Here is a 26757-nt window from a genome sequence, read left to right as displayed (position 1 = left end):
TTTACCAGTGTATTGTCACAGCAGGAGCCCATTCACTGTCTCTTGTGCTGCAGTACACTAAAGATATACATTAGATACAGTTACTGTTGATACTAATGCAGCATTCTTTGCATGTGCATTATTATAAACGTATTCTAGAGTGACAGTGCTACCAAGGTTAACTAAGGAATGCCTCACACATCACTTAGAGTTTATCATAAAGAAACACGTTGACATTCTTCCACTCTTCTTGCCCTTAATACTGTTTGAAACTTTGCATGCGCACTGTGTAGTTTACAAGACTGGCTTTGGCTTCTGAGCAGAACACACACGCACGCACACACGCACACACACGCACACACGCGCACACACACACACACACACACACACACACACACACACACACACACACACACACACACACACACACACACACACACACACACACACACACACACACACACACACACACACACACACACACACACCAGAAGTCTACACACAAAAGCAGTCCAATGGTCGACACTACAGAGACTTCAATGAATTAAAGAGCCCCTATTACTCACATTCACAGGTTTATAATGTTATTTTTGGGGCTCTACAGCAATATGTTGACAAATTTTAATGCTCAAAAACACATTATTTATCTCATACTGTCCATATTACTGCACCGCCTCTTCCTGGCCATAAACCTAACATAGCCCTGCCCTGAAGCAAACCTGCTTTATCGCATATTTTCTGGCAAATGGGACCATCATTTACAAAATGAACACTTAATGTTGTATTCAAAAAGTCTTGAAACTTTTCAAAAATATCAAGAGTTTCTGGTCTTTTCAAAAGGCCCTTAACTCAATAGGAAAAAGTTTACTGAGAAATAATCCATCCAGCTGCTAAATCTTCACTTTATTGTGATAGATTTTATATAACTGGAGTGACAACTTTCACTGTAATGGAAAACGATTCAGAGCTCACACTTAGCCCCTTTAGTTTGGAGTGACTGAAACATCACTCATACATATCAATCATGGACTGTATATACAGACGGATGAACCCCTGGTGATGGCACCCAGAGGTTTCCTGCAGAGCGGTTTTGAAGTTCAGCGTGGTGGCTCAAACCATCGCCATGTTGGCAGCTCATGACTAATAACAGGCTGCTCTTTTTCTTTTTTGGAACATCACTTGTCATCAGCTAAGACAAAGTACAGGAAATAAAACCACCAACTGTCTGATGCTCGTTTTCAGCTCTGATGCTCAACATCTTTAGAGTGGGACTACTTTGGCAATGATGTTGTAACATTAAATGTACAAAAATGTATAAAAATTTTACTTACATTTTCACTGTGTTGGCTTCTTTTATCAGCCCTGGATGTCTCCGCTTGGTATTGTTATATTAATGATATAAACGATGTAATATATATTGTAGTGAATATATAGTAGACGTACTACGCCGAGAGGTTTCAGGCGCTGTATTTGAATTTTTAGAACAGTAAAGTAGACACAAATAATCAATCAATCTTCAACTATTAAACCAACCACTAACTAATTTGATGATCAATTAATCGGTTTGAGATATGTTTAAAGGGAAAAGAAAGCCTAAACTGTCCTTTTATATTCTTAAATTTGGATCATTTCATTTTCATTATTCCTCTATGACAACGAACTGAATATCTCTGGGTTGGTGACAAAACAAGGCATTTGATGTCCTTATGGGCTTTGGGAAACACTGATTGACATTTTTCACCACTTTCTGACTTACCAGTTGAGAAATTATTTGATACATCAACCGACGATGAAAATAATCATTAGTTGAAAGACAGAGGTACTGCTGATACAAATGCAGCACTTTTTAATTACATTAACATAATCATTGTAAAAATATCTGTGCGTAGAGAAGATCATAAAGCAATATGGCTGCATGTGTTTACAATATTAATAGGAGTAATATTTGAATAAGTTACAGTGAGATTATATACATTTTCAAAGAAGGAAAACAATCTTACAAACTTAAAAAAAATCCAATATTTTCAATGCTGTTCGATTTTCTATATCAGGAAAAGCACGAACCATGAATGTTAACAACGGCCAGGTTTCATTTCCATTATTTATATCTGTGCTTTTCATGCCGTCATAAATCAACATGTTTTCTGTGTTTGCTATTCAAGCTGTCATTTATGTGTAAATTACATTCTAAATGGCTTTAATTGATCTATTAATTGAGCAATGTTTAATTACTGAGCTGGTCCATATTGTTTCACATCTCACACAGGAGCCCTGATAGTGGCTCACCAAGACAAAGTAACAATTTCAGCACCTAAACAGTCGCTCAATACTAACTGCAATTATAAATTGTTCTCTCGCATACACGTCTCTGCATTTCAGATAATTCAATCTGTGCGTCATGTATATAAGTTATTTATTTTGGCTTGACTTTGTTGGTTTCGAGCCTTTTCCTGGGTGTGTGTGTGGCTGTCTCGAGTACACAACTGAAACGAATGCACCCTTTCTTCCTTTTCCACCACTTAAACCCTTTTGACACCCCACTGTGCACAGAGCCACCATCTCCTTTATGACAGTCAGCCTCTTACATCACTGTGTAGACATTTTGACAGCAACACTGGAAGGGAAACAAATACCATGACATCTTTGAAAACATTCCTCTGCCTTTGGCACATCAAAGTGCACCAGTCTCCAAATCTGAAAATGGATCAGTCACAAGTGGGAGTGATGTTCACCTGATACGGAACCAGAGCAGGGGATGAAAATGTGGGGTTGTTGGCACAAGGGATTCGAGCTGCACCATAAAGGCCCGAAATCCTTCAAAAATGCGAAATCACACGTGAAAAACTGCCCCTCCACTTATGTGAAGACAACACAAATCTCAGCTTTACATTTGAGGAGATGTGCATGTGAGCACGCTGTGACTAAACACTATCCAAACTGTCCAAAACACGTCGGAAAGAGGAAATAAATGTCATAATTTATCTAAAACACAATGGAAGGAAAATAAAAGCAGTGGATGACATTTCTTGGAGCTGAACACCTATTGATCAACCATTTAATTACAAATATACAAACTGTGAGCTTTATAAATCTTCAAAAAATTCAATTTCACCTTCAACTACGTACAACAGCACTCAGGTTTGCATGTGTGTCTGCTGTACAATGTTTCTTTTTCCTTTTTTTCTTTTTGCAGTAATACATCTTTTGGAATGCACAGCATGAATCAGTACGGAGCAGAGAAGCCAATGAAGTCTGAAAAGTGACACAGTGTGAATAACACCCCGGATAGTGAAAGTACTGAAGCAAAGTTATTTTCTTTCCAGATGAACAATCACTGTTGGACGGCATCAGGATTTCATCTTCACAGGCGCTCACATTCTGAAAAGGTCTGCACTGAAAAACAGAAACGCATACACCTAGAGTGGGCACAAACCTCTGACCAAAGACAAATGTTAGTTTAACTTGTGTTTGGAGGCCCAGATAACTCTAAAATATAAACAAATATATTTCCACGTAAAGGTATTTTCACACTCCCTGGACCAGGGAATTGAAAGTCATGCTACTTGCTTCATTTGAATAAACATATTGCTGCCAAAATAATGGCAAAGATTGTATAGAATCAATAAATTAGCGAACATTGTCAAAACAACAGACAGCCCTCATAGCTCTAGTAACTTGTGCTATGTTTTGTAATTGTAGGTTCTTGTTAAAACTATTCAGTTTCAAGCACCTGTTTTTTTTGTTGTGCTTTCATGCTGTTGTCTTTGTGCTGAGAGGCAAATCAGCAAATGTTGCATGAAACTGAATATTGGGTTAACAGCAAAATAAAGTACAAAAGGGCTAGAGGATTCTGAAGGCTTTATTTCTGATAGACCCTATTGAGAGGCCACTTTGAGACTTTGCTCTATAGAAAGTTGTGTTAAAGAGGATTCTATTTTCGAGTTGGTTTTATGTGTTCCATGATTTCATTCAAGGTTCCCAGTTGTCTGTTTGTCCATTGTACGTTAGAGTGGGAGCGAGGTGACATTGGATGGAGTGAAATGAAATAAAGGTTATTGACTTTGTTGCTGTTCAGTGTGGCTGTGAATGGTTTTGTTACAGACATTAAATAAAAGTACATGTTCCAGAGGATGAAGCTGTCCCTGTTCTGTTACTAACAATCTGAAATAGAGTCAGTACAGTTCACACTAACATACTACACAGTGTTACATCAGCAAATATTCCCTATCAATCCCCTTGATAAATAATAACTGGCATTAACCCCCAAAATCTGGATCTAGAGTTATTCCTGCCAAGTTGCTGTTGTGGCAGCGCTTGATATCATTCAGCTGCTTCTCCAGTGAGTCTCCTCAACTCCACCTTCTTGGATTGCTGACAGCTAACATAAGTTCTTGTTCTGCCGTTCAGGAGATCCACTACAAGCTGGAGATTAATTATAGTCTGAGTCACCAGATAGAGACTGTAGGTATGCGTCTGTGCATTATATGCGGCTTTCTCCTTACTTCCACGATCTGCGAGTTACTTATTTTAAAACCCATGCACCTCCAGGAAACGATAAAAACAACTTCCAAACAGCAAACTACACACTGAAAAGGCCAACTTCTAATCAAGATTTGGATCATGAATTGGTTAAAGTTGCCATTTTAACCACAGTGGTCAACTTCCCTTAAGCAAATGCTCCATTAAAACAAGTACCTTCATCACTATTTAGCAGGGGTGACATTGCTGCATCCTTGGCTTAGGGGCGCTGCAGGAAACTGTGACCGCTTTAAAGAAATACAAATACAACAGTGTTTTTGCCCCTGAAAATGGCACGATAATAAGGTGCAGGAGACCATACACCTGCTCTAACACAGTTGTGGAAGTAGGTCTAACAGCTGCAGAGACAGGTCTAATCGAGACTTCAGAGCAGAACAAGATGTCATAAAATCTCTGACTGCCATCGCCAGTTGCAGTCCAAGCTGGTGGAGTTGGTGGAGAGACTCATGACAGAGGCAGCAGAATGACACCAAGGACCACTCCAGAAATGACTTGGTCAGGGGCCAGCCGGTTTACAGTGACTGAACCTTCAAAATATAATATTTACATATTGCAGCTTTAGCTAAAGTTGCATTTTCAGACAAATCATGACTTTTCCTGATTGTAAGAAGTTGTTTTGGTGACTGATCCTAATCCGACTTTAACAACAGAAATCGATTTTGTATCTTTTGTAACACTGGGCTCCTACTGCTATGGCAGGTTATTAGTTTTGGAAATAATTGAAAAATAATGAAGTCGGTCCAAATGGCACATTTCTTTCCAGTTTACATAATCCGCCATTACAGCAAAGTCTTAAAAATTAGTGTTGTGACCCATCATTCAAGTGGGGCTCTAACTTTATGTGTTAATCCCCCCTGAACCATTTGTTGAGGACTGTTTCTTGGCAACACAACGCTCTTCAGCTCAGTATGCCCTGTGAACCAAATAATTACTGTTTAACTAAATTAACCCCACTCACTTTAATTAGTACTAATTAGCTGGTGGGTTTGGGAGCATGAAATAATCAGCTGTGTCAAATACTTGTGATGAGTCAACAAAAAGGGCTGAATAGCGTTTTAATTGTCCACAGCAGATCCAACATCATTTACTAGGAAAGGTAATGCAGAAACATTCAGGTTACAAATGCCTTCAGTTGGTTACGAATTAAAAAGAAATTGCTTGCAGCTTTGGGAATTATATCTCATAAAACATGTTAAATATGTGTTATGTAACCTGCTCTTTGGGGAGATAAACTTTAAGAGAAGAGCTCAAATGTTACTAGATTTGTTGTGAGAATCGTTTGGGAAACAGTCACGGAACTTGACTAAATAGACCATTATAGAAACTGTATTTTAGAAATAGTAGGCTGGAGCTCTTATAGTGATCACTGATGACAGACGGACATTTTTTTAAATGACAATATGTCAGTAATCGAAAAATTGCAGCCAATGATGCAAAGGTTATTGTCCTTATTTGGCTTTTGTTAACCTCAGTAGTATGGTGCCTAAAGTCTTGGTAAGAAAACTACACAACATCCTGCCAGTGAGAAACACCTATGCACTCAAAGATATGCACAACAGTCACTTTAAACATGTACACTTTATATTCCCAACCTCAGCTGAGCTTTCAGACAGAGTGTAAGAATGAGACAGAGGGATGCAGAGGGGTACGAGTCAATCACCTGAGCCTTGGGGATGTTAGAAACAAGCTCCAGGAAATACAGTATATGTGGAATTGGCTGCCATCGCAGCTTTATACTGTGATTGTACTGTCACTGTCGAGCTGTTCAGGCAATGACACTATTCTGATGAAAAAATTTTTTTTAAAAAATCAAGAAAATGAACTGCAGTGACTTAGTGCAGCATGTGTTTAACAGACTACAGCCATGGCCATAAGTTTGGACACAAGTACCATGACGCTTGTGAATCTTAGAAAATACCACAAAATTGTCACTTACAATACAGTACACAACTCCTGAGAACTATATTAAGTTTCATATTTTTAAAAAACATCAAAAGAGTTTGGTGTCATTTTGTTATTCTTACCAAATCCGGTTGTGAAAGTACTGCATTTTTTTGTTATTTTCTTCTAATATGTTTTGGGAACAAAGTTGTTCCAATTGTTGGAATTTATTGATAATATTATATCCCTTGTTGATTTGTTGACCAATTAAACTGGTGCTGTCAAAAAATATTAGTTATGTTCTGTAATAGACATCAAAACAGACATAGGAAGTCATGCTGTGTCCAAACTTATGGCCATGGCTGTAGATGCATATTGCTTTCACTGCATGAAGCTTTTTGTTGTTGCCGTTGACCACAGTGAGGCTTTGCAGACGGAAAAGTTCATGAATTAAAGAGCTTGTATTCAACAGGCTTTTTACACATGCACTCGGGAGAAGTGAACAAATTAATTATGAGGATAAGACTGCGATAATCAGTCAGTTTTATTATCAATAAACCCCAAGACAAGACCAGACCAGCCATGAATATAAGCTCCTCCATCAGTTCATTAAATCTCTGCAGCAGCTGAAGGCAGCAGGACACATATGTGGATAAATTTGCAGCTTCTGATTGGAGAAGTGCTGCGCCAGAGAGCAGTGCAATTAGGCATGACCGTCCACTGTGTTTACTTTCATTAAATCTAGAGCAAATGACAGCAGGCTGCTATTTTACAAACACAATAGTTGATTTTTTTTCAACACATTTGAAGAAACCAGTAGTTGATTCTCCTTGAAATACTGTGTACAGATAAAAGTCAACATTTTGTGTTATTTTTTTAAATTTAAGGAACTAAAAAAAGATGCAAAAATGCATTTATTCATCCCACGTTCACAAACATTAATTTAGAATCAGTGGCTCCATATTAGCATAGAATGACTGGGACCTTCTTACAGACTGACACGTTTCTTATTTAAACCTGACAGTTTGGCTATGCAGCTTGAAGTCACCATTTTGACTACGAATTCTGCAACATATCAAAGTGTGCTTAAAGATAATGTGACACCATCTACCCATTAGCTGAAGTTGCCGACAGTGGATCTTTCAACAAGTTATTAATCTAACAACACAAACAAATTCATCAAGGAATGGCTTAGAAAGAAGTAGTGTAGAGTTATGGAACGGCCTTGTCCAAGTCTTGAATCACACTGAAATGTTCTGGAGGAATTTGAAATCTGTGAGAAAATCGAAAAACTAATTGAAAGAATTTTAAAGGCAGAGTGATCAGAAATTTCAGCAAGTCGATGTCAAAGACCGGGTAGATAATTAGACACCTATAACACCTACATGAAGATACTTCTACTACAGGGGTAATAGTAGCTTCAGACACCGCAATATTATATCTTTTGATGTATTTGATGAATAACTGACTGAATAAGGCAGAGTGTTTTTGTGGGTACATTTGAGTTTCTCGCTTATTGCTAGGCAATGTTTCAAAGAGTATAAAATATTTGCTTGTCGATTCACCACAACTCGGTATTGTGCCTTTTAATCTGGAAGACACGAGATAACTGGAGCTCATTAATCTTGTGCATCACAGTCTCACTATTAGTCATTCATCTTGTATTGTTGAAATGCATTACAAAGCAAACACTGCTGTGCTATATTTTAACATGTGATGTAAACAACCATCTATGCTATGAGATGCAGCAGTATAATGACCGAGACAGCAGGGGTGGGTACAATTATACAAACTGCTTCACTAAACCATCAGCCCCCGGCTCTCATGTCAATCTGCACACAGACAAAACTATTGGTTTCTTCATGCTCTTTAGCAACAGCTATTCAAACCATGCATTCAGGTGCATTGTAGTAATTCATAACTCCATATCTACATGCAGCAGGTCACTTATAACACAGTAGAATATCACTTGTGTACAGTCCATGCTTTATGCTGTGATTCCTGTGCCCTCATACAAGTAACTCCTGCACACAACAGACAAACTAAAGACTAAATTTCATCAACAAATAATGAAAGAAATGCAATAGCACAAACCGTTAATCATACAGACTGACTGACCATCTCTTAATGTCCATGACAGCAGTGACCATCTGGCACTGAAGATGCAGCCAGCAAAAACATCCCACAGCGGTCATAACTGCACCGACTGCAGCACCAGCAAGACACAAAGCAACACGGCAGCAATGAGCACTTAGCAGCAAAACAGAGATGTTTACTCCTCTGGCTAACTTCACAAAGGGCTTGGGCTTGAGCAAAGAAATTTTGTTGCAAAGTGAGCAATAAATGCAGTTCACCTCTTCACATCAAACGTTATCCTCAACAGCTTCTGTCAGGGACCAGTTTTTGGTTTTTTGTTTCACTTAATGTCACCAAAGAAGAATCAGTGTCCTAAAATGCAAATAGCTGCAGAATCTGAAGCTCTAATGTGGATCCAAAAGGCTTTTTTACACCATGGACTATGAAGAAAACACACAAATATTTTACTAAATGTGATCCCTATATTGGAAGGGTTTAGGTGTATTTACAGTAAGTAGAAACATCTGCACTAGACAAGACAAGATTACAGTTGCATAAATGGAGAAATGCATGAGTCATTCTTAATTGCATTATTTTCTATTGGATTAAAACAGTCTGATGTTACATGTAATCAATTTTATTGACACCTCAAACCACCTCCAAGAGCACCAGCAGTCCAGAAAAATCCTTAAGAACCCCTAGAACAATATACATAACCCCCAAATCTCCAAACAGAGGCCTTGAAAGCACCCGGACTTCACTGGATCAGCACACCTGTCCTCCAACATCGAGCCTGACACATTTAAAATCATTTTGTATTCCATTTACCGCTTTGCTCACTCTCATCCTTTCTTGTTCATGCTAGAAAAGCCCCACACAGCAGTGCAGATGACTGTTGGACATTTACCTGGGAGTTGACTGTCTGCCCCATGGGAATGCGGGAACACTCCAGTGCATACTGCTTCACACAGAAGTAACACCCCTGGGAGGAGGAGAGGGCACATGGACAACACAAGGCTAATTCAGAAAAAAAAGTACTACTGCATAGCTGATAAACCAAACCAAAAAGCAGAATGTCACCTTTAATGTTCCATAAAATAAAGAGAGTCAAAATGTGCTAAAAAAAACAAAACAAAACAAAAATTACAGGGGGATTTTAGGACCACAGCATTTCAGTGAGAAAAGTGGTTCTGAGTGCCCTTAATAGCCCTCATCTCACCTGAAAAGCCAGTTCCATCAGCACGATCCCTCCTGGTAGCGCCCTCTGGAGGTGATATGCAGTTGTGCCAGATGCTGTCGTCTGCCAAGTTCATATTAAAACAATCTTACAATCACAGTTTGTCTAATATAGCAGTCTGAAGGCAAAAGTAACTGATTTTTGCAGTTACTTAACCCCTTCAGAGACTAATTAAAAATCTCCTGTAAGTAGGGAAGACTCTTTTCTTCTCACCATTAACAATAACCTTAACAGTTCTTGCTTTATTATTGTATATAGTTATTTTTAATATAACAAAATAATGCTTCTAGAGCAACAACAGAGAGTTTGACAAAAGCAAAGTCTCTGTAAAAAGCCACTGGTGGGCCAATGTGGGCCTCCATGCTGTGCACAGAGACTTTTAAGCTCATGTGTCCTCTGTTGCCGTATTCTTCGAAACACTGGGGAGCACACAAAGAAAATATTCTGTGAAGGAAGGGGGAGGAGGGAACATCACTAAACGTGGCTGCTTGCTGTGCAGTAGAGCTCCACAAAGCGGAGGATGAATTTTATGTGTGGTTAAATGTGTGGTTGCTATCACTTTCTACAAGTTTGAAGCCATCTGTGCTGTCCCTGCGGTCTTTCATAGAAGGATCATAGAAATGTTTGTAGAGGCATCCACAGAGGTGCAAGACCATGTGCTGTGCTTCTTACAAGAGGGGTGGTAACGCCACGTTCAGGATGCATTCCCTCTTGTCAAGAATTAACCAAGCATTATGCCGGCTTCAGACTTTTGTTTACTTTTGTGTCTGATGACTCAGATCAGACAACTGTAGTCATAAATTCTTGTTGTGGCATTATAAAGACACATGACTGGCTATTCTATGATTACGCTGCTGTGTTTTGTGACCTGTGAAGTGCAGTTGTGGCTCCACATGGTAAGCTATGACAACATTTATTAGTCACGGTTGGCTCTCCAGAACAAACATGTAGGTAAATGTATGTGATAAATAATATTGCAAAGTCTTGATCTTAACATTTCACTCAGGTAAATCTGTATTATGTATAGTACTTTGGGCTCTTGAATTTGTAATGTTAATCTGTTTTCTCTGCTGGCAAGCACTTCGTCTCAGCATCTGTCCATTTAAATGTTTTAGCAGGTCTCAAAGAATTTGTAAAATCTGAAGATGCAGTTCAAATATCCTAAACAGATAAGTGCTAAACAGTAAAATGCAGTTTGTAGAATATTGGAGGGCACCCACACTTCTCAGTTGTTAAAGTTGCTATCAGTTTGCCACAGAGGGCAAAGAACTTCACACCCAAGCCACATCTCACTGATGTTAGCAACAATGAAAAGGTTGCCACTGCTTGCCTGCCAAAAAGCCACAGTGTTTCTTGACCCTACACCCTGCGGCGCACTGAGCACTGCAGTCTTTTTCCATTATCACACACATTCTATCACCAGCGTTGTCTTTGAAAACATAGATGTGGCTTACTTGGGAAAATGCAGGGAAAAAAACAACTGTTCAGCGAATGAATCTGTCTAACCACAACTCAGATCTCATCCTTATGGCAGTCAGATCTAATTTAAAGAATGTTTGTACTATGTTTAATGAAGCTGTTACTACAAATTCTACCTCTTACTTGCTTTTGTGGAAGTGTTGGACAGATGTGCAAAGTCTTACTGAGATGTTAGAAGTTTATTGGGGCCATTGCCACAATAGCACGACCTAGTTCAATTTTTAAGTGTGTGTTCTTGGAGAATTGTGTGTTTCTGAGGTGAATGCTAACCTTAGGGCTGTCCTCGCTCTTCTGCTTCACATACGAAAAAGACATCCTGCCTTCTGATGACATGGAGCTCAGCATGGCAGCACGAGCCCGGGCGATGCTGTAAGAGAAGGGTGGTCGGGGTGGAGGGGTGGTGTGGAGGACAAGGGTCAGTCAGTATTTGGTTAAGTCAGAAACCACCAGGAGCATGTATCCAAGCCGTAAGACAGAAATCAGAGTGAGTCACAGAGTCTGAGCCTCGAAAGTGACAGGCAGGCAGGACAGGCATCTGCCCTGAATCTGCTCTGATTACATCAAACATGAAGCAGCACTGGTGGGAAGTCAGAGGTCAGAGGAAGATCAAAACACACATGATGAGTCATGAATAAATACTGCTCACACTGGAGGGTCTGGTAAAGAGGCAGAAATAGAGCAATGCATTTATTGTTTTACATAGAAAATCACTACAACATGTTCCAACACTTGCACAGAGATGCAAGTGTCACTTACAGATTTTTAATGACAGCTTAAGGCAAAAGGGGAAAAACTCCTGCAGATACAGACCTGCGAGCCGGAGACTGAGGGCGGACCTGCACCAGAATGAAGCCCATGCTCTGCAGGTACTGGACGTACTGCTGGAGGAAGGTACAAGAAATCTCAAGCAGCCAGGGTTCCTCCTTCAATCGGCTGGGCAGCATGTCAGCTGAGTCAGTGCTGTAGCTCCGGTCTCGACCCGACGCTGTGGAGTCGCTGGAGCGATGCCGTTTCTGGCACACATTAACCACAATTTCAAAAACAGCGCACATCACTTCAACACAACAACAACCACTCTAAACACAGTAATTTGACTGAAAATGCACAGTGTCCTCCTTGTGATTCTTGAAATAATGGCATGTCCCCTTGACTCTGATGTGAGGAAACAGTTCACTAACCAGACTAAGGAGTATTTGAAGATCCTTTGACTTCAGTGTGTTGGAGTTTTCCCCACAGAACGAGGTCAGCCTTTCTGAATACATATGGGTCATGTTGAGGTCTTTGTTGCTAAGGCTTGCACAAAACTGTGGGGAGGCCACTGGTTTCTGTACTTGTGTTCACACAAATGACAGAGGAAGCCTTCAAACTACAGAGGGAGGCCTTCAAGGCTTGGAAAGCTCAGTGCACAAATATTGGCAGACAGACTGACAGGTGTCACAGGGGGCTGTTGTCAGCTCTGATATGAACCAGGACCACAGGAGTGGGGCTTTCTAGCGGAAACACATGTCATCACAGCTTGGCTTGGCATGACTTGGCTGGAGTGGACTGATTCTGGCACAAGGAAAAACTCACTTGGAGGCAAAATGTGACAACTTTTTCATCTTTCAGTTTTACCTGATCAAGTCCACACACACCGTTGCATCTTTGATACTAATCTGCAAGCCTCCCACTAGCTAATGGTCAAGGCAATTTTTGTTAGGTTGAGTTAGATACAAGCCACATAAGATTTGATCAAAGTACAGTTCAAGATTTTTCCCTCATGCAGTGAGGTCCAAATGTCTCAGACCATATGTGCATGAAAATCCACAAATAATCAGAAAAATTGAGGATTTCAAAACACAAGAAGTTCTAACATGAAGAATAAATATTTGTATTTCTTGATCATCTATCAAATGGAAGGAAATTAGTGGCAGTTAACTCCTTTTTAATAAAAGTCAGATTTTCTTCAGTGGACAGACAGATCCATTTGACTGACTCATCAGAGGCCTGTTCAACTAAATCAACCAGAAGCGAGTGTTCTCCTGTAAAAAACATGACTGTGCCTCAGGTTTTCTAGCAGAAATTGTTCACTAAATAGCACTGTGATTCGTGGAAACATGGCATGGCATCAAGAGAAAGTGCGTAAAATCAGATTGTTATTCTGAGCAAAGAAGGGCTTTCTCAGCGTCATGTTAAGGATGTACTCAAGGCTTCTAAGGGGAAGCACATGGAGCTCTAAAACACTCAATTCACTCAGCTGTTTCCAAAGATGAAGTAGGCATACCATTAGAAGATCAATACATCAAGCTTTGTTAACTGACAGAGAAAAGCATCATCATCCCAGACACCGAGTTTACTAAATAGAGAACACAAGACTCCAATCAATAGAAGTCTTGCCAAAGCAGTGCTGTCTCGCGTCTCAGAGGACGGAAGGCATGTCTTAACCACGCCAGGTTTTGCACAAACTTGGACATCAATGAACAGCCAACACAGGATCAGAATTTCAAGGAATGCAAGGTCTTCATCGAGTGCTGAGTCATAAAATCTATGTAATACAACACACAACTTCAACTTTCAGTAACTTTTCTGTGAGTAAGATGTAAAACATACCTTCACCACAGGCTGAATAATCTGCTCTTCTTGGATCTGTTTGCGGAAGACTGGGTCAAAGAGGAGAGGGGTGGCACAGTAGTGGACCAGCCTGGATGACTGTTTCAGTGTCTCCAAGTCTGTTCCCTGTTGACACATCCATGGTTATTGTTAGTACAAGGCAAGATGCTGAAACTACAAGTGGATGACTGTGATGCACAAGACTAAACTGACTTTGCTTTCTAGAACAAAGTCTCAACCCCATCATAGGCACAAGCAGGCGTGACATAAAAAAAATGACATTAACTTAGTGTCTTACTGACATTTAGATCGAGACCTGACCTGATGCAGTCAGATTGCATCTAATTCTTAATTTAATTTATCCGGTGGAAACTAAAAGTCAGTGGAAATGGCTGTGGGCCCTGCTGAACCCAGGTCAGACTGCTGACCTCCTTTAGGATGCGCTGCAGTTAAAGGCATTGTGTGAGAGTCTGTTGAAATATCAAATTCATAAATTTAATGCCACCATGTAACCTCTTGAGATGTCACAGAGTCAGACGGAAACCTTTTTAATTAGCTGGGATATTCCCCACTTTGAAACAAGCCAAGACAAAATGATTTCCCAGAGGAGTGAGCTGTAATTGTAGCTCCTTGAAGACATACAGCTGAGAGAGGCACCGCTCCCCTAGGTTTTGTCAAGTCCAATTAGTTATATTTGAGATTAGGCCATTTTCACAGTGGAGGAATTGAATTCTGACTTACTGGTCAGATCCAATTTGTAATTGGATTGTCCATATTTAGTTTTTTAAAAGGCACAGTGTGTTGGGTTTAAGGGGATCAGTATAATAACCTGAAAATAAGAAAGGCTTTGTTTTTGTTAACTTAGATTGAGCCTTTCATAGCTACATTTCTTCCACAGAGCCTGGCATGTTTCTACAAAAGCCAAGAATGGACAAACTGTAAACTGGCAAAGGAGTGGACCTTTAGTATTTTGAGCAGTCACCATAGTGTTTCTCCTACTCACTGGGAAGGGGAGGGTGAAGCAAGGGGTATTCAACTGGTTGCAATCCGCAACCTCTCTTCTGAATGCCACTAAATCCTGCACATGGCTATGTGAAAATTATCTATTATTATTAATATGATATTACATTTATCAAAATTCTAGGACAAATATCAAACATGTTTGATATTATCCAGGTTGCCCTGATAAGCAGGAGGCTTTAGAGTTGATCTGTAAACCCCTCACATTACCAAATAATCTGGGCTGAGCATCAATTCAGACTAACATGCCAGACCAGTTTCGTAATGTGGCTTAAAACTCCTGTAGTGTAATGTGTAGTGTAGTGTCAGGGTTCTCGCCAGAACATTTCAGCGTAACGGGCCGTTACGCTGTCAGTTTAAAAGATTACGCTGTGATTAGGGCCGCTACACCAGCGCATTTCAAAGATTACGCTGTTGTTATGAGAGTGTGTGGCTCCGTCATGAGAGAGGGAGAGAGAGCAGCGTGTGTGTGTGGGAGAGAGGGGGAGAACGAGATGTCCAAGCGACCTTGAATGCAGCGCGAGCGAGAGAGACGGCAGTCGGTTCAGTAGAGGAGGAGAGAAGGTGTGTACTTGCAGGGTTGGCCTTACTGTGCGGTTCAGCTACTGTTGATAGACAATAAAGGCTGCAGCGTTCTTCGATACGGCTGGGCTTCTGTGTCTTTGCCTCTACGGCTGCTGATGAAGTGAAGGGGGTTAACCCCGGGCTTCCTGACCACGGTCGGGGGCCAAACAGGAAGGGTTAACACTGTGATTAGGGCCGCTGCACTGTTATTTTGACAGATAACGCCATGTGCGTTTGTTTTTATCGACTGGGTGCCTAACCTATTTAATTTATGTCTCCCCACCTCAGCCGTACTTTGCTGTCGATTGACCCGTTCCCGTCTATTGCACATGCACATGTGTGTTCCTGTCTATTGCGCGTGTGTACGCGCGCGTGCAGGAGGACCTGCCATTTCGCTGAAAAAAAATCCTGGTGAGAACCCTGAGTGTTTACGAAAAATCTTCAAAAGCTTAAGAAATCCATAACTAAAAACATTTTGCAATTAGAGTAGGATTCTGCAAGGTCACACAAAAATAATGAAAGATTTCACATGAATTTTTTTTTAAATTCCAAACATTGGTGGGTGAGAAGCACTGGTAATGAACGATTCAGATATAATACCATTTTGAACTTGAAGTTCTTCTAAAGTTTCAAAACCTTTTGTTATAGGCAATGTCTGGGGCTAAACAAATAAACCAAGGTGAAAATACAACCAACTGCAGTTTTTAAAATGGCTGGTTCCAAAAGATGAATCCCCACAGACCCCCATGTTAACATGTCTAACTACAGCAGAAATAAACATGACTACAGCCTGGTGCAAAAAACATACTTGGCCTCTATAGCTAATTTCCCTGTTCAAGACAACAGTACAGGATTTTTATATAACTCACTTGTTTAAATCACAATAAGGCTTAAAAACTGAGCCTACACAAGGAATTTCAAAATCACTGTTCACGAAACCTATAGGGGACGTCTTTATATACTACAGTCTATGGTCTAGTCTATGGTCTGCATGGAGTGTTCAGATAATGATTTGGGATACTTACTGAAATGGGCATGTTGGACTGTGCCGACCTCTGCTGCCACGTCACAAACAGGTTCTCTATCTTCATCTGTTTCTCCAGTTCTGTCAGCACAAACACAAAGCCATTACCTCTCCTATACACTGTCTGAGTCTGAGGGGCTTATTTGACAAATTGATATTATTATCACTATTAGTAGCAGTATTAACCTCTCCGCTCAGCAGCTTTTATCTCCAAGAGTTGGCCACCATGTCGGGCCACCACATCTCCGTCCATCAACGGTCTGATGGTGCAGACATCCCTCAGAGCTTCGTCAAAGGGAAGCAGCTCAGACGGAAAGTGGAGCGGAGCGAGACTTCGACCAGAGCCTCCCAACCTGCCCTGCTCTTTACTGGGCAGAGGAGGAACAGTACTACGTAGCAAGGCATCAGGCTCTATGGAGGGGCCGAGGAAGGGGTTGGGATCCTGAACAAGATGGATAGAAAAACAAGAAATTAAAAGGTTTGAGAATAAATATCACATTTACCCCACTTAACAGTGGAGAAAATCAATCAAATTACGCATACTTTTAATCTCGGATGTTTAAAGTTATGGGTGAGTTACTTTAACAATGACCAGAGACCAGAAGTGGTCCAATGGAGTGGTGGAAGCATTTACATTGTTCTGATCACATTGTTTAATCTTTATGATTTGCATATTGCATTGTACATTAGTTTAATTTGGTATTCTTACTGGATACATCCATTTATAGAGCACCGCTGGTGTGCCTGGTTGCTGTTTAGAGGAACTTTTGGGCAAGTTTGTTCAGCGGAGCAACTCAGGGCCCAGATGCCCCAGTGTGGCAGAGCTGGCTGCACCATGCCCACAGGCTGGAGGGTCAAACTGTGCACTGGTGCTCCCTCTGCTTCTCATCAGGACCTTGACAGATGAAGCTCTGTTCAGGCAAATTTTCTGCTGCTCTGACTCTGCCTTCTGTCTGCACTCATTAGTAATGCAGTGATGAAGAGCAAGGCCAACGGAGGGAAAGGAAAAGTTTGCTTCTTTCTATTCTTTGAGCTTGTTTTGTTATTGGCCATGGGGGGAGGCTAAAAGGGCATTTGGTGTCTTCCACTGTTGCAGCTCTAATAAATCTCTACTTCAGCCTGTTCTGCTCACACTGGAACAACACTGTGCATGACATTTTGCTTCATTTCTAAACTTTCATTTACACTGAACTGCATTGCATGCTATATGTCAACGTCACCGTGGCTGAGCTGACCCGGTGTGGGGGAGCCACACCAGGTCAGGAGCTGGGACCGTAGTAACTTCTTTTTAAACAGTCTGTGCCTTCTATATATAGTTTCTATGCAGGAAAAAATATATTTTTTGTATGGTAATGTGTACTGCTGCCTACAAATGAAACGTAACAGCAGATGTGTGTGGAGTTCATGCAAGTATCACTGACTACCTGAAAGGTAGTTGGGCTGTATATTATCTACCAAGTTTCATTTTATCAAATGGCTGGCAAAGCACTTCACACATATTGTACCTGAGGCTTTCCAAACCCACTTTGCCTGCTGGATAGTTCAGCTCTGATTAATATTCTTCGTCAACGTTGCTGTGCTGCGACTTAACACATCTGTTGGTTATTTTTCTTTATTAATCAATCATTGTTTTGTCTATAAACAGTCAAAAGGGGTTAAAAATAGTCAATCAGTGTTTCTAAAGCCTATCATGGCAAAAGTCTGGTTTCATCGACAACAATCAAATATTGAGAATACTGTCACAGAGGAGTAAATAAATCAGAAAATACTCACATTTGGAAGCTCCATTTAGAGAAATTACAATTTTTTTTGAATCACTCAAACCAATCAATTATCAAAACAATAATAAATTAATTACATAGTTTAAAATGAATCAATCAACTGTGTCAGCTCTAGTCTGACACAGATTAGGTAAAACTGAACAACTGATGTTATTAAACATGCTGATTTGTCTTAAGGCTAGTTTAAACTGATTCTTAGAAACAGAATTACTTCAAACTAACTGCTATAGCACCTTACATACAGGTTGCAGTAAAAAAACAAACAAAAAAACAGGACATCTTTAGATGGTAATGATGTCAAGCAAAACATAAAAAAGAAAAAAAATTAAAATGACAAGAAAAAAGACTAAAAAGACAAAACATACAGAAAGTAGTAGATTTAAAAAATTACAATAGATTTAAAAAGATAAACAAAAATAAAACAATGAAACAAATCTCATTAAAAAGACAAAACAATGATAAAAACTAGATTTGAAAAAAGAAAGAGAAAAGATTAACAGAGCAAAACACACACACACAAATTAAAGCAAGAAAAAAATGTATTAAAACACAAGGGAAAAATAAAAAATAGAACAAAAAGACAATTTTAAGTAAAATAACAGAATAAAAACAAAAAATCTGTCAGATTCATTAAAATAAAATATACGAACAAAATAACAGATTCTTTTTTTAAATGACAAATTTGATGAAAAAACTGAAAACATACAACTGGAATGAAAAAAAAAACAAATGGATGTCAAAAAGATTTTTATTTCAACTGCAGTTGCTGATAGAGTGATAGTGCACTGCAACATACTACAGATCACATGCTACCATAAAAGAAGCAAAAATAAAAGAAGCAAAATTGACCGGCGGTGGTAAAACTGTGGCTTCTCTGCACTGCTGTCCTCTCACTCCCTGCTGGGAACAGTGAGGCTGATACGACAGCTGACTCATGGTGGAGTGTGAAGAAGACGGCTTGTTAAAAATGCTTTGCAAACACTTCTGTAGCACCAGCACACTCGACTCTGGAAAGCTCCCTATCCACACCTCTGATCATAAATAATCCAGGAGGATAAATGGAAGCTGACAGGGGCTAAATTGCATTGGGGTAGTTAAGTCTTTCATTTTGGAAAACAAGGCCGTTGATGTGACAGGGGTTATATTTCCAGGGTATGATATGGACAACGCAAGAAGACAGCAAATACAGAGGAGTAATAATCAAGAAGGACAAAAATGCTTAGTTTTGATGCTTAGAAATGTTGTTTTGCTTTGTGCTGACGAAACCATCAGTTGCATATTGATCTACAGCTTCGGATTTAATACATTAGGTCCAACGGTTTTTGCTGAGATATTCAGAACAGAAAAGACAGCTGAAATAAGCAGCAACAAGCTTTGACGGAGCCGCAGGTGACAGAAATAAAGGAGGCAATTCAATGACAGTCTCTACCTGCCAGCATTTAAACAAAATGTCAATATGAAGACTTTTTTTCCTCCCTGGAACTTACTCCTTTTTAAATTAATCTTATCTTACAGATATATCAGCTTAGTTGTCAAAGCAAGTTTTTCAGTCAAGACTTTCAGCCAAGGCAAAGGTCCCCTTCTCTCCCCCAAAGGCTCATTCAAGTCAATAATATAGTAATTATTTGTATGCGACTGCCTTTTTGGGCGAGTTTGTTCTCTCTGTAACAGGAAAGAGAAAGTGTAATCACCAGTATTAGTCTCCTTCGACAGGCTCTCTCTCTTTCTAAGGATGAGTTCAAGATTTGATTATTTGCTATAAAGGTTTAAGAAGCACCTTACTTCACAAAACTACGGCATCATCTTAACTTGGTGAGAAATCTACACGTGCAAATACACAAAAACAGACTAAATTTGAATATTTTCCATTCATTAATCTGAAAGAACTATTATGCCAAAATTCCAAAACTGACCATTGCACGAAAAAAAACCAAAAAACTATGATTTTACCTTTAGTGTCTCACCCTCACTGTAATATATACTTCTACCGCTGTTACTGAGTGCAGACACATCACTAGTAAATCAGATATACCATGAGAACCATGTCTCCAACATATGGAAGTGACACAAACTCCACCCTCCCAAGATTTAACAGCTGCATTCAACCTGCCTCCGGACCTGCTACCTTCTGCCAACGTTCAGGTCCAGATGCTGCCCTGTCAGGCTGCTTCCACCTGAGCTAGCAGCCCTTTCTCTTCACCACATGCAAGCACACCGACTGAAACATAAGGCGCCGCGCTGAGTGCTAGTGACAGATCTTTTGTGTGTCAGCATGTCTGTGAGAGAAAATGTTGATGGAATATTCATTTTATCCAAACAGTGCTGTAAAGGTTTGCCATTTCATGTTTCTGTGGCCAGGAAATGAAAAAAGGCTGCCTACAGATCAAACTTGAAACTTTGGTTCTATTCCTGTGTCTCAAAAAAATCATTTCTTCCACTTTAAAAATTGTAGCCATTTACAGAAATCATAAACCACATCTGAGAGAAAAGTTAGAACTTCTAAAAAAGTTCTTACTTTCGGAGGATCACTGGTTCTTCTTTAAGGAGCGTGGGAAACAAAGCCTAATGAAACTGGACTGAGACTGTATTGCAAAGAAAATATATTTGAATTCTAATAGATATGAAACCTCTGAGCCTCCAAAGGCATGTTGTCTTTAAAACACACACACATTTATCAGAGCTAGAAACTATTAAAAAAACTAAAGAATTGTCAGATTTTTAACTTTCCAACGGTCTTTAAACTACTCAGCAACATGGCGTTCAGTGGTGATTTTTTTTTAACAAATCTAAGCCTAAATTATAATATTTGATCAAAATCACTAAATAACTAAAAATTCTGCTCTGCGGAACAAGTCAGAAGCCTGCTCTGTGCCTCAGATGTGCACAAAGCAGCTGATAAACACAGGTCCATCTGAGGACTCTGTACACCATGTCCTCACTGGAAAAAAGTCTTTGTGCTAAGTTCTGACATACCAAACCTGGACCCAAGGCAGCAGATGATAGTGTGCTGCCTCCTTCTATAATGCAGGACAAACACAGCACAGGGTGCGAAGAGAGAGAGAGTACTGATGATGTCTCAGCAGGCGTTGAAACAGCATGAATAAAAATCTAGCCTGGTGCTTGGTTAACTAGTTTCCGCTTTCAGAGTACATAAAAAGTTAACGTCATGTTGCGATAAATTTTGAATGCTGTAAGGGCACAGACAGCTCCGACTGCTAATGGTGGGTTAGCTAACAGTGTGTGGACATCGTGTAAACACCTCGTATGAGTGTTTGCAGGCTACAAGCTCACAGCATGGGCGAGCTTTGCCACGAGATCCACATTTAGAAACTTAGTATTTCAGTGCTGTTGTCACAAATATCGTCAGTGTCATTTTAGTTGTATTTGAGGGTTTTCTGTAAATTTAGAATGTATTATACTTGTGGTATGGTTGGCAAGATGACACCCCTCACAAATTATCAACAAGCTACCAAAGGTTGGATCATTTCAAACATTTCTCGCACCGTTTTGCTGTTGTGTCAGTGTCTTTACCTGCTTGGAGTCCATTTCATGGATGGGTGCATCGGAGAAGCAGTAGTGATGGAAGAGGCCCATCTTCTGGTTGAACAGGCAGTGGACAACATGAGCCCTCGCATTCTGCCATTTAACCAGGCGGACCAGCTCGCGGTTCAGAGAGGCGCCGAGGTCCACAGACCAGTTGTAGCTGTACAGAATCACCTAAAGGAATTACAGAGTGGAACATAACAGGCCAAGACTTAGAACAACTCAGTATGTTTTATTTATTCTTTCAGAGCTTTTGCTTCATACAAGGTGGAGCTGCAAAGATTACTGAAGTTGTTAACTATTAACTTAATCAGCAATTGTACTGATAATTGATGAACCAGTTTGAGTCAAACAAGACAACTGAGGATGCCATCTTGGGTTTTGGAAACACACAGTGACCTTTTTCACCATTTACTGACATTTTCTAGGACAAACAACTAATCAATTAATCAAAAACGCAAACAGATTAATAGACAATAAAAGCAGTTGCCACTTTAATACCAAGTAGGTTAATTTTTAAGTAATGCTCTGCTTCAGTTCTCACCACAATGTCAATAATGCATTTTAAAGCACTCAGATAATAGCAATCTGACTTTAGAGCTGCATTATCATTTCTTAAAAGAAGACCTATTATACTATTTGAAGATAACAGCCATTTAAGGCACCACTAAAATCATATGGTATATAACAATATCAGCCGTCTACATTTCCCCAACAAGCACAAGCAGTTTGGAGGCCAGGTCTAGCCTTTGTGTCCATTTTGTGTTACTTCCAAATGAATGCCAGGAGTCAAGGTTTCCCAGCAGAATACCACACTGTAGGAAGATAATCAATGTTCTTCACTTTACCTGTCAGCGGTTTTAGAGTTGTGGCTGATTTGTGTTTACATATACCGCCCGAGGTAAGTGCAACCATTTTCATTTGGTGAAACGACCATTAACTGGATAAGAGTAGTTGGGAGAGATACACTTCTACATTTACCACAGCTGTAATTCAGTGGTTAGAGATGTATTCACTGCTCAATACAATACGGGACCTTTTGAATTCTGTCTTGTTCTCTGCTTGGCCTCAGGGATATTCACAATACAGAGGCCTCCACATGCCAAGTCACCTTTTTGTCCAGGATGCTGATGAAGAGGAACCTTTGGCGGGGAGCCAGTCCTGCCCCGGCCTGGCTGGGACCGACCCAATCACTCTGCTCCAGAGCCTCGAAGCGCTGGAAGCCCTTATGAGCTGGACAGAAGAGAGAAACTCAGTGAAACGGCAAAGCAATATGAATCAAAGCCAGACAGCATGTGGTGGCAAGTTCTTTAACAAAGGCTCCCTTCTGACCGTCAGGACATTACTTCTTCTGTTCTTTACCAAACTGCAGGATTACAGTCAGAGGACAGCGCAGAGCCATGACTTCTTACAAGCAGTACATTTTCAGTAGGTCTTTATAAGCCCTGAGGCCAAATGCACAGAATTACACCAGATTCTCTGAGAGGTTTCCAAGGTTATGCGGAATGGATGAAAGCTTTACATCTTTGAAGACACTGTAAAAGCTGCTGTCAACACATTCATGCTATTTGTTGGAGAAAAAAATGTGCTGTATATGATCAGTGGAAGAGAAGAAGCCTAGCGAGTGGTTCTTTTCACAATATAATGTAGGGGATTTATTCTGACTCAAACTACTTCTCCATGTGCTGGAGTTATTACATCTTAGTAGGAAGCAAACTGAAAATGATGAATTATTATCATTACCAGAGATAGGTCAACTTGAAGGTGATTTAAAGCCTGCTTCAATTTAAACTAAAGACAAAAAGAAGTTGTTTTTCCTGCAGCTTTTCTACTAGCTATTAGTGCACTGGAACTGCACAATACTGTAATTTATTTCCCTTGTTTTTTATACATTTGTCAGTGTCTCATACATTTAGCTCTAATCTTTATCACTGCATTTTATTCCACTTTTGTTGTGTTCATTGTGTTATAAGGAAAGTCACTGGGTTGTTTTTGTGCAGGCAGCAGCACTCTGAGGTCTGCCAGTTCTGAGTTCTGTGTGTTGGCAGAGCTCCATGTTTCAACGTTTATAGGGGTTGACTTAGTTAGAAATGAACTTAAGCTATCAAGGGGTACATTTATTTATCTCCAAACTGAGAAGACACAACTTTATTCATCCTGAGGGAAAAGCAGAGCAAAGTAAATCACACACATCAGAGGAAGATGACAAAATATATCTGACAAACTGAAATAAAAGCTGCAGTTGACTGAGTTTGGTTGTTCACACGATGTTTATTCAAATTTGAAGCTTCTGTTTCAAATCTAAGTTGAACTGACTGAATTATTGGTTTGACAGAAATTCAATTTTAACTCAGAGAGTGACAAGACTGCCGAAAGCTGACGGAGCTGATAAACAGCTGATCCTCTCACTACTCTGAGTTGCAAGAACTACAAAAACACATGCTGATTTAACAGTTTCACAGTGAAATTTCTTCCCTCACAGAGGAGCTTTTGCTGAGTGTGAACACCAGCCTGCAGACAGCTTGTTAACCTGCCAACAACTAAAAGATCATTTTGGTCAGTCATCACATTTCCAGAGAAAATAACTTTAATTTGTAGTGACTAATACAATCCACTGGTGGTTAGCACTTTATCTGTTAAGGCCAATGACCAAGCTGAAGAGGTGGATGCTGAGAGTATTTTGAGTTTTTCTTGAACCCTGGGTGATATCTTGCTGGAAAGGTGCAGAAGGGAGAAGATCGCTGTCAGTCACCTTCAAAGGCCCATATCAGGCATATACACACGTGGACAAAATTGTTGGTACCCCTCAGTTAAAGAAGGAAAAACCCACAATTCTCACTGAAATCACTTGAAACTCACAAAAGTAACAATAAATAAAAATTTATTGAAAATTAAATAATCAAAAACAGCCATTACTTTTGAATTGTTGATTAACATAATTATTTTAAAAAACAAACTAATGAAACAGGCCTGGACAAAAATGATGGTACCTCTATAAAAGATTGAAAACTATTTGACCAGAGTGACATGATTAACTCAGGTGTGTCATTTAATTGACATCACAGGTGTTTCCAAACTCATAATCAGTCAGTCTGCCTATTTAAAGGGAGACAGGTAGTCACCCTGCTGTTTGGTGAAAAGGTGTGTACCACACTGAACATGGACAACAGAAAGCGAAGGAGAGAATTGTCCCAGGACATCCGAAAAAAAATTACAGACAAACATCTTAAAGGTAAAGGCTATAAGACCATCTCTAAACAGCTTGAAGTTCCTGTGACAACAGTGGCTCATATTATTCAGAAGTTCAAGACCCACGGGACAGTAGCCAACCTCCCTGGACGTGGCCGCAAGAGGAAAATTGATGACAAATTGAAGAGACGGATCGTTGGAATTGTATCCAAAGAGCCCAGAGCAACCTCCAAAGAAATTAAAGGTGAACTCCAAGGCCAAGGTACATCAGTGTCAGATCGCACCATTCGTCGTTGTTTGAGCCAAAGTGGACTTCATGGGAGACGACCAAGGAGGACACCACTGCTGAAAAAAACTCATAAAAAAGCCAGACTGGAATTTGCAAAAATGCATGTTGACAAGCCACAAAGCTTCTGGGAGAATGTCCTTTGGACAGATGAGACCAAACTGGAGCTTTTTGGTAAGGCACATCAACTCTATGTTCATAGACTCAAAAACCAAGCATACGAAGAAAAGAACACTGTCCCTACGGTGAAACATGGAGGAGGCTCAGTAATGTTTTGGGGCTGCTTTGCTGCATCTGGCACAGGGTGTCTTGAAAGTGTGCAAGGTACGATGAAATCTGAAGACGATCAAGGCATTCTGGAGAGAAATGTGCTGCCCAGTGTCAGAAAGCTTGGTCTCAGTCGCAGGTCATGGGTCTTCCAACAGGACAACGATCCAAAACACACAGCCAAAAACACCCAAGAATGGCTGAGAGAAAAGCGTTGGACTATTCTAAAGTGGCCTTCTATGAGCCCAGATCTGAATCCCATTGAACATATGTGGAAGGAGCTGAAACATGCCATTTGGAGAAGACATCCATCAAACCTGAGACAACTGGAGCTGTTTGCTCATGAGGAGTGGGCCAAAATACCTGTTGACAGCTGCAGAACGCTCATTGACAAATACAGAAATCGTTTAATTGCAGTGATTGCCTCAAAAGGTTGTGCAACAAAATATTAAGTTATGGGTACCATCATTTTTGTCCAGCCCTATTTCATTAGTTTGTTTTTTTAAATAATTATGTTAATCAACAATTCAAAAGTGATGGCTGATTTTGATTATTTAATTTTCAATAAATTTTTATTTATTGTTACTTTTGTGAGTTTCAAGTGATTTCAGTGAGAATTGTGGGTTTTTCCTTCTTTAACTGAGGGGTACCAACAATTTTGTCCACGTGTGTATATAATGATTTGTACTTGTATTTTTGAGGTCTGTGAGAATTTGTTCAAAAGCTTTAATGTTGAAAAACAACATTTTTCTCCTACTGCACATAGCTGAATCACCTCTTCTCACCCTCTGTCTGAAACGCTCTGTTTTAGCTCATGTCTCTTTCAGGCTCCTCTCCAAAAGAGTCCAGTCTGATCTGATTGGTCACTGGCATGACGAAACTGAAGCAACAATAACTGGGCACAGTAACTACAGATTTTTTTAAAGTATAGAAGCAGTCTAGTCATGTTCAACTGGATCTACTTACATAAACCTCTCCAACATCATGGAAACAGTTTTAGATTTCCTTCACTGCTTTTTGTACCTTGCAACTTGATTCACAAAATATGGGCCCAATGTCTTTGTTTTATTCTAAATGTAAAGTACTTTGTGTAAACACTGTCTCTAAAAGCTACTATCTTTTTAGTCCACTTTAACCTACATTGTTTGTTAACTAATATATATATTTAACCCTCTGAACCCCAAAACCTGCCACCTGGTTTGGAAGGCGTGTTATTTTGAAAAATCTGCATCCAGCATTTGTCAAAGCCAGAAACTGTCAAAACAGAAAAAAATGTTGGATTTTTCTTTTCCAAAATTCTTTA

The 26757-nt window shown here is 39.9% G+C and overlaps 1 protein-coding gene across 15 annotated transcripts in view; it reads right to left on the bottom strand.

The window, feature by feature from the left end:
- Positions 1–26757, bottom strand: part of szt2 (SZT2 subunit of KICSTOR complex) — a 113817-nt gene that overhangs the window by 12797 nt on the left and 74263 nt on the right. For all 15 annotated transcript variants that reach the window (XM_051947745.1, XM_051947749.1, XM_051947753.1 and 12 more), the window contains 9 exons: positions 22824–22945; positions 21701–21886; positions 16575–16830; positions 16390–16469; positions 13781–13906; positions 12002–12204; positions 11462–11558; positions 9695–9775; positions 9383–9457 (listed from right to left, as the gene is read on the bottom strand). In XM_051947745.1, coding sequence (XP_051803705.1) covers positions 9383–9457; positions 9695–9775; positions 11462–11558; positions 12002–12204; positions 13781–13906; positions 16390–16469; positions 16575–16830; positions 21701–21886; positions 22824–22945 — 1226 coding nt within the window. The remainder of the gene's footprint in view (positions 1–9382; positions 9458–9694; positions 9776–11461; positions 11559–12001; positions 12205–13780; positions 13907–16389; positions 16470–16574; positions 16831–21700; positions 21887–22823; positions 22946–26757) is intronic.

The sequence above is a fragment of the Acanthochromis polyacanthus genome, chromosome 4, assembly GCF_021347895.1.
Source record: "Acanthochromis polyacanthus isolate Apoly-LR-REF ecotype Palm Island chromosome 4, KAUST_Apoly_ChrSc, whole genome shotgun sequence".
Lineage (NCBI taxonomy): Eukaryota > Metazoa > Chordata > Actinopteri > Pomacentridae > Acanthochromis > Acanthochromis polyacanthus.
Note: the sequence above shows the minus strand (reverse complement) of the source record. Positions and strands in the feature narration are given on the sequence as shown.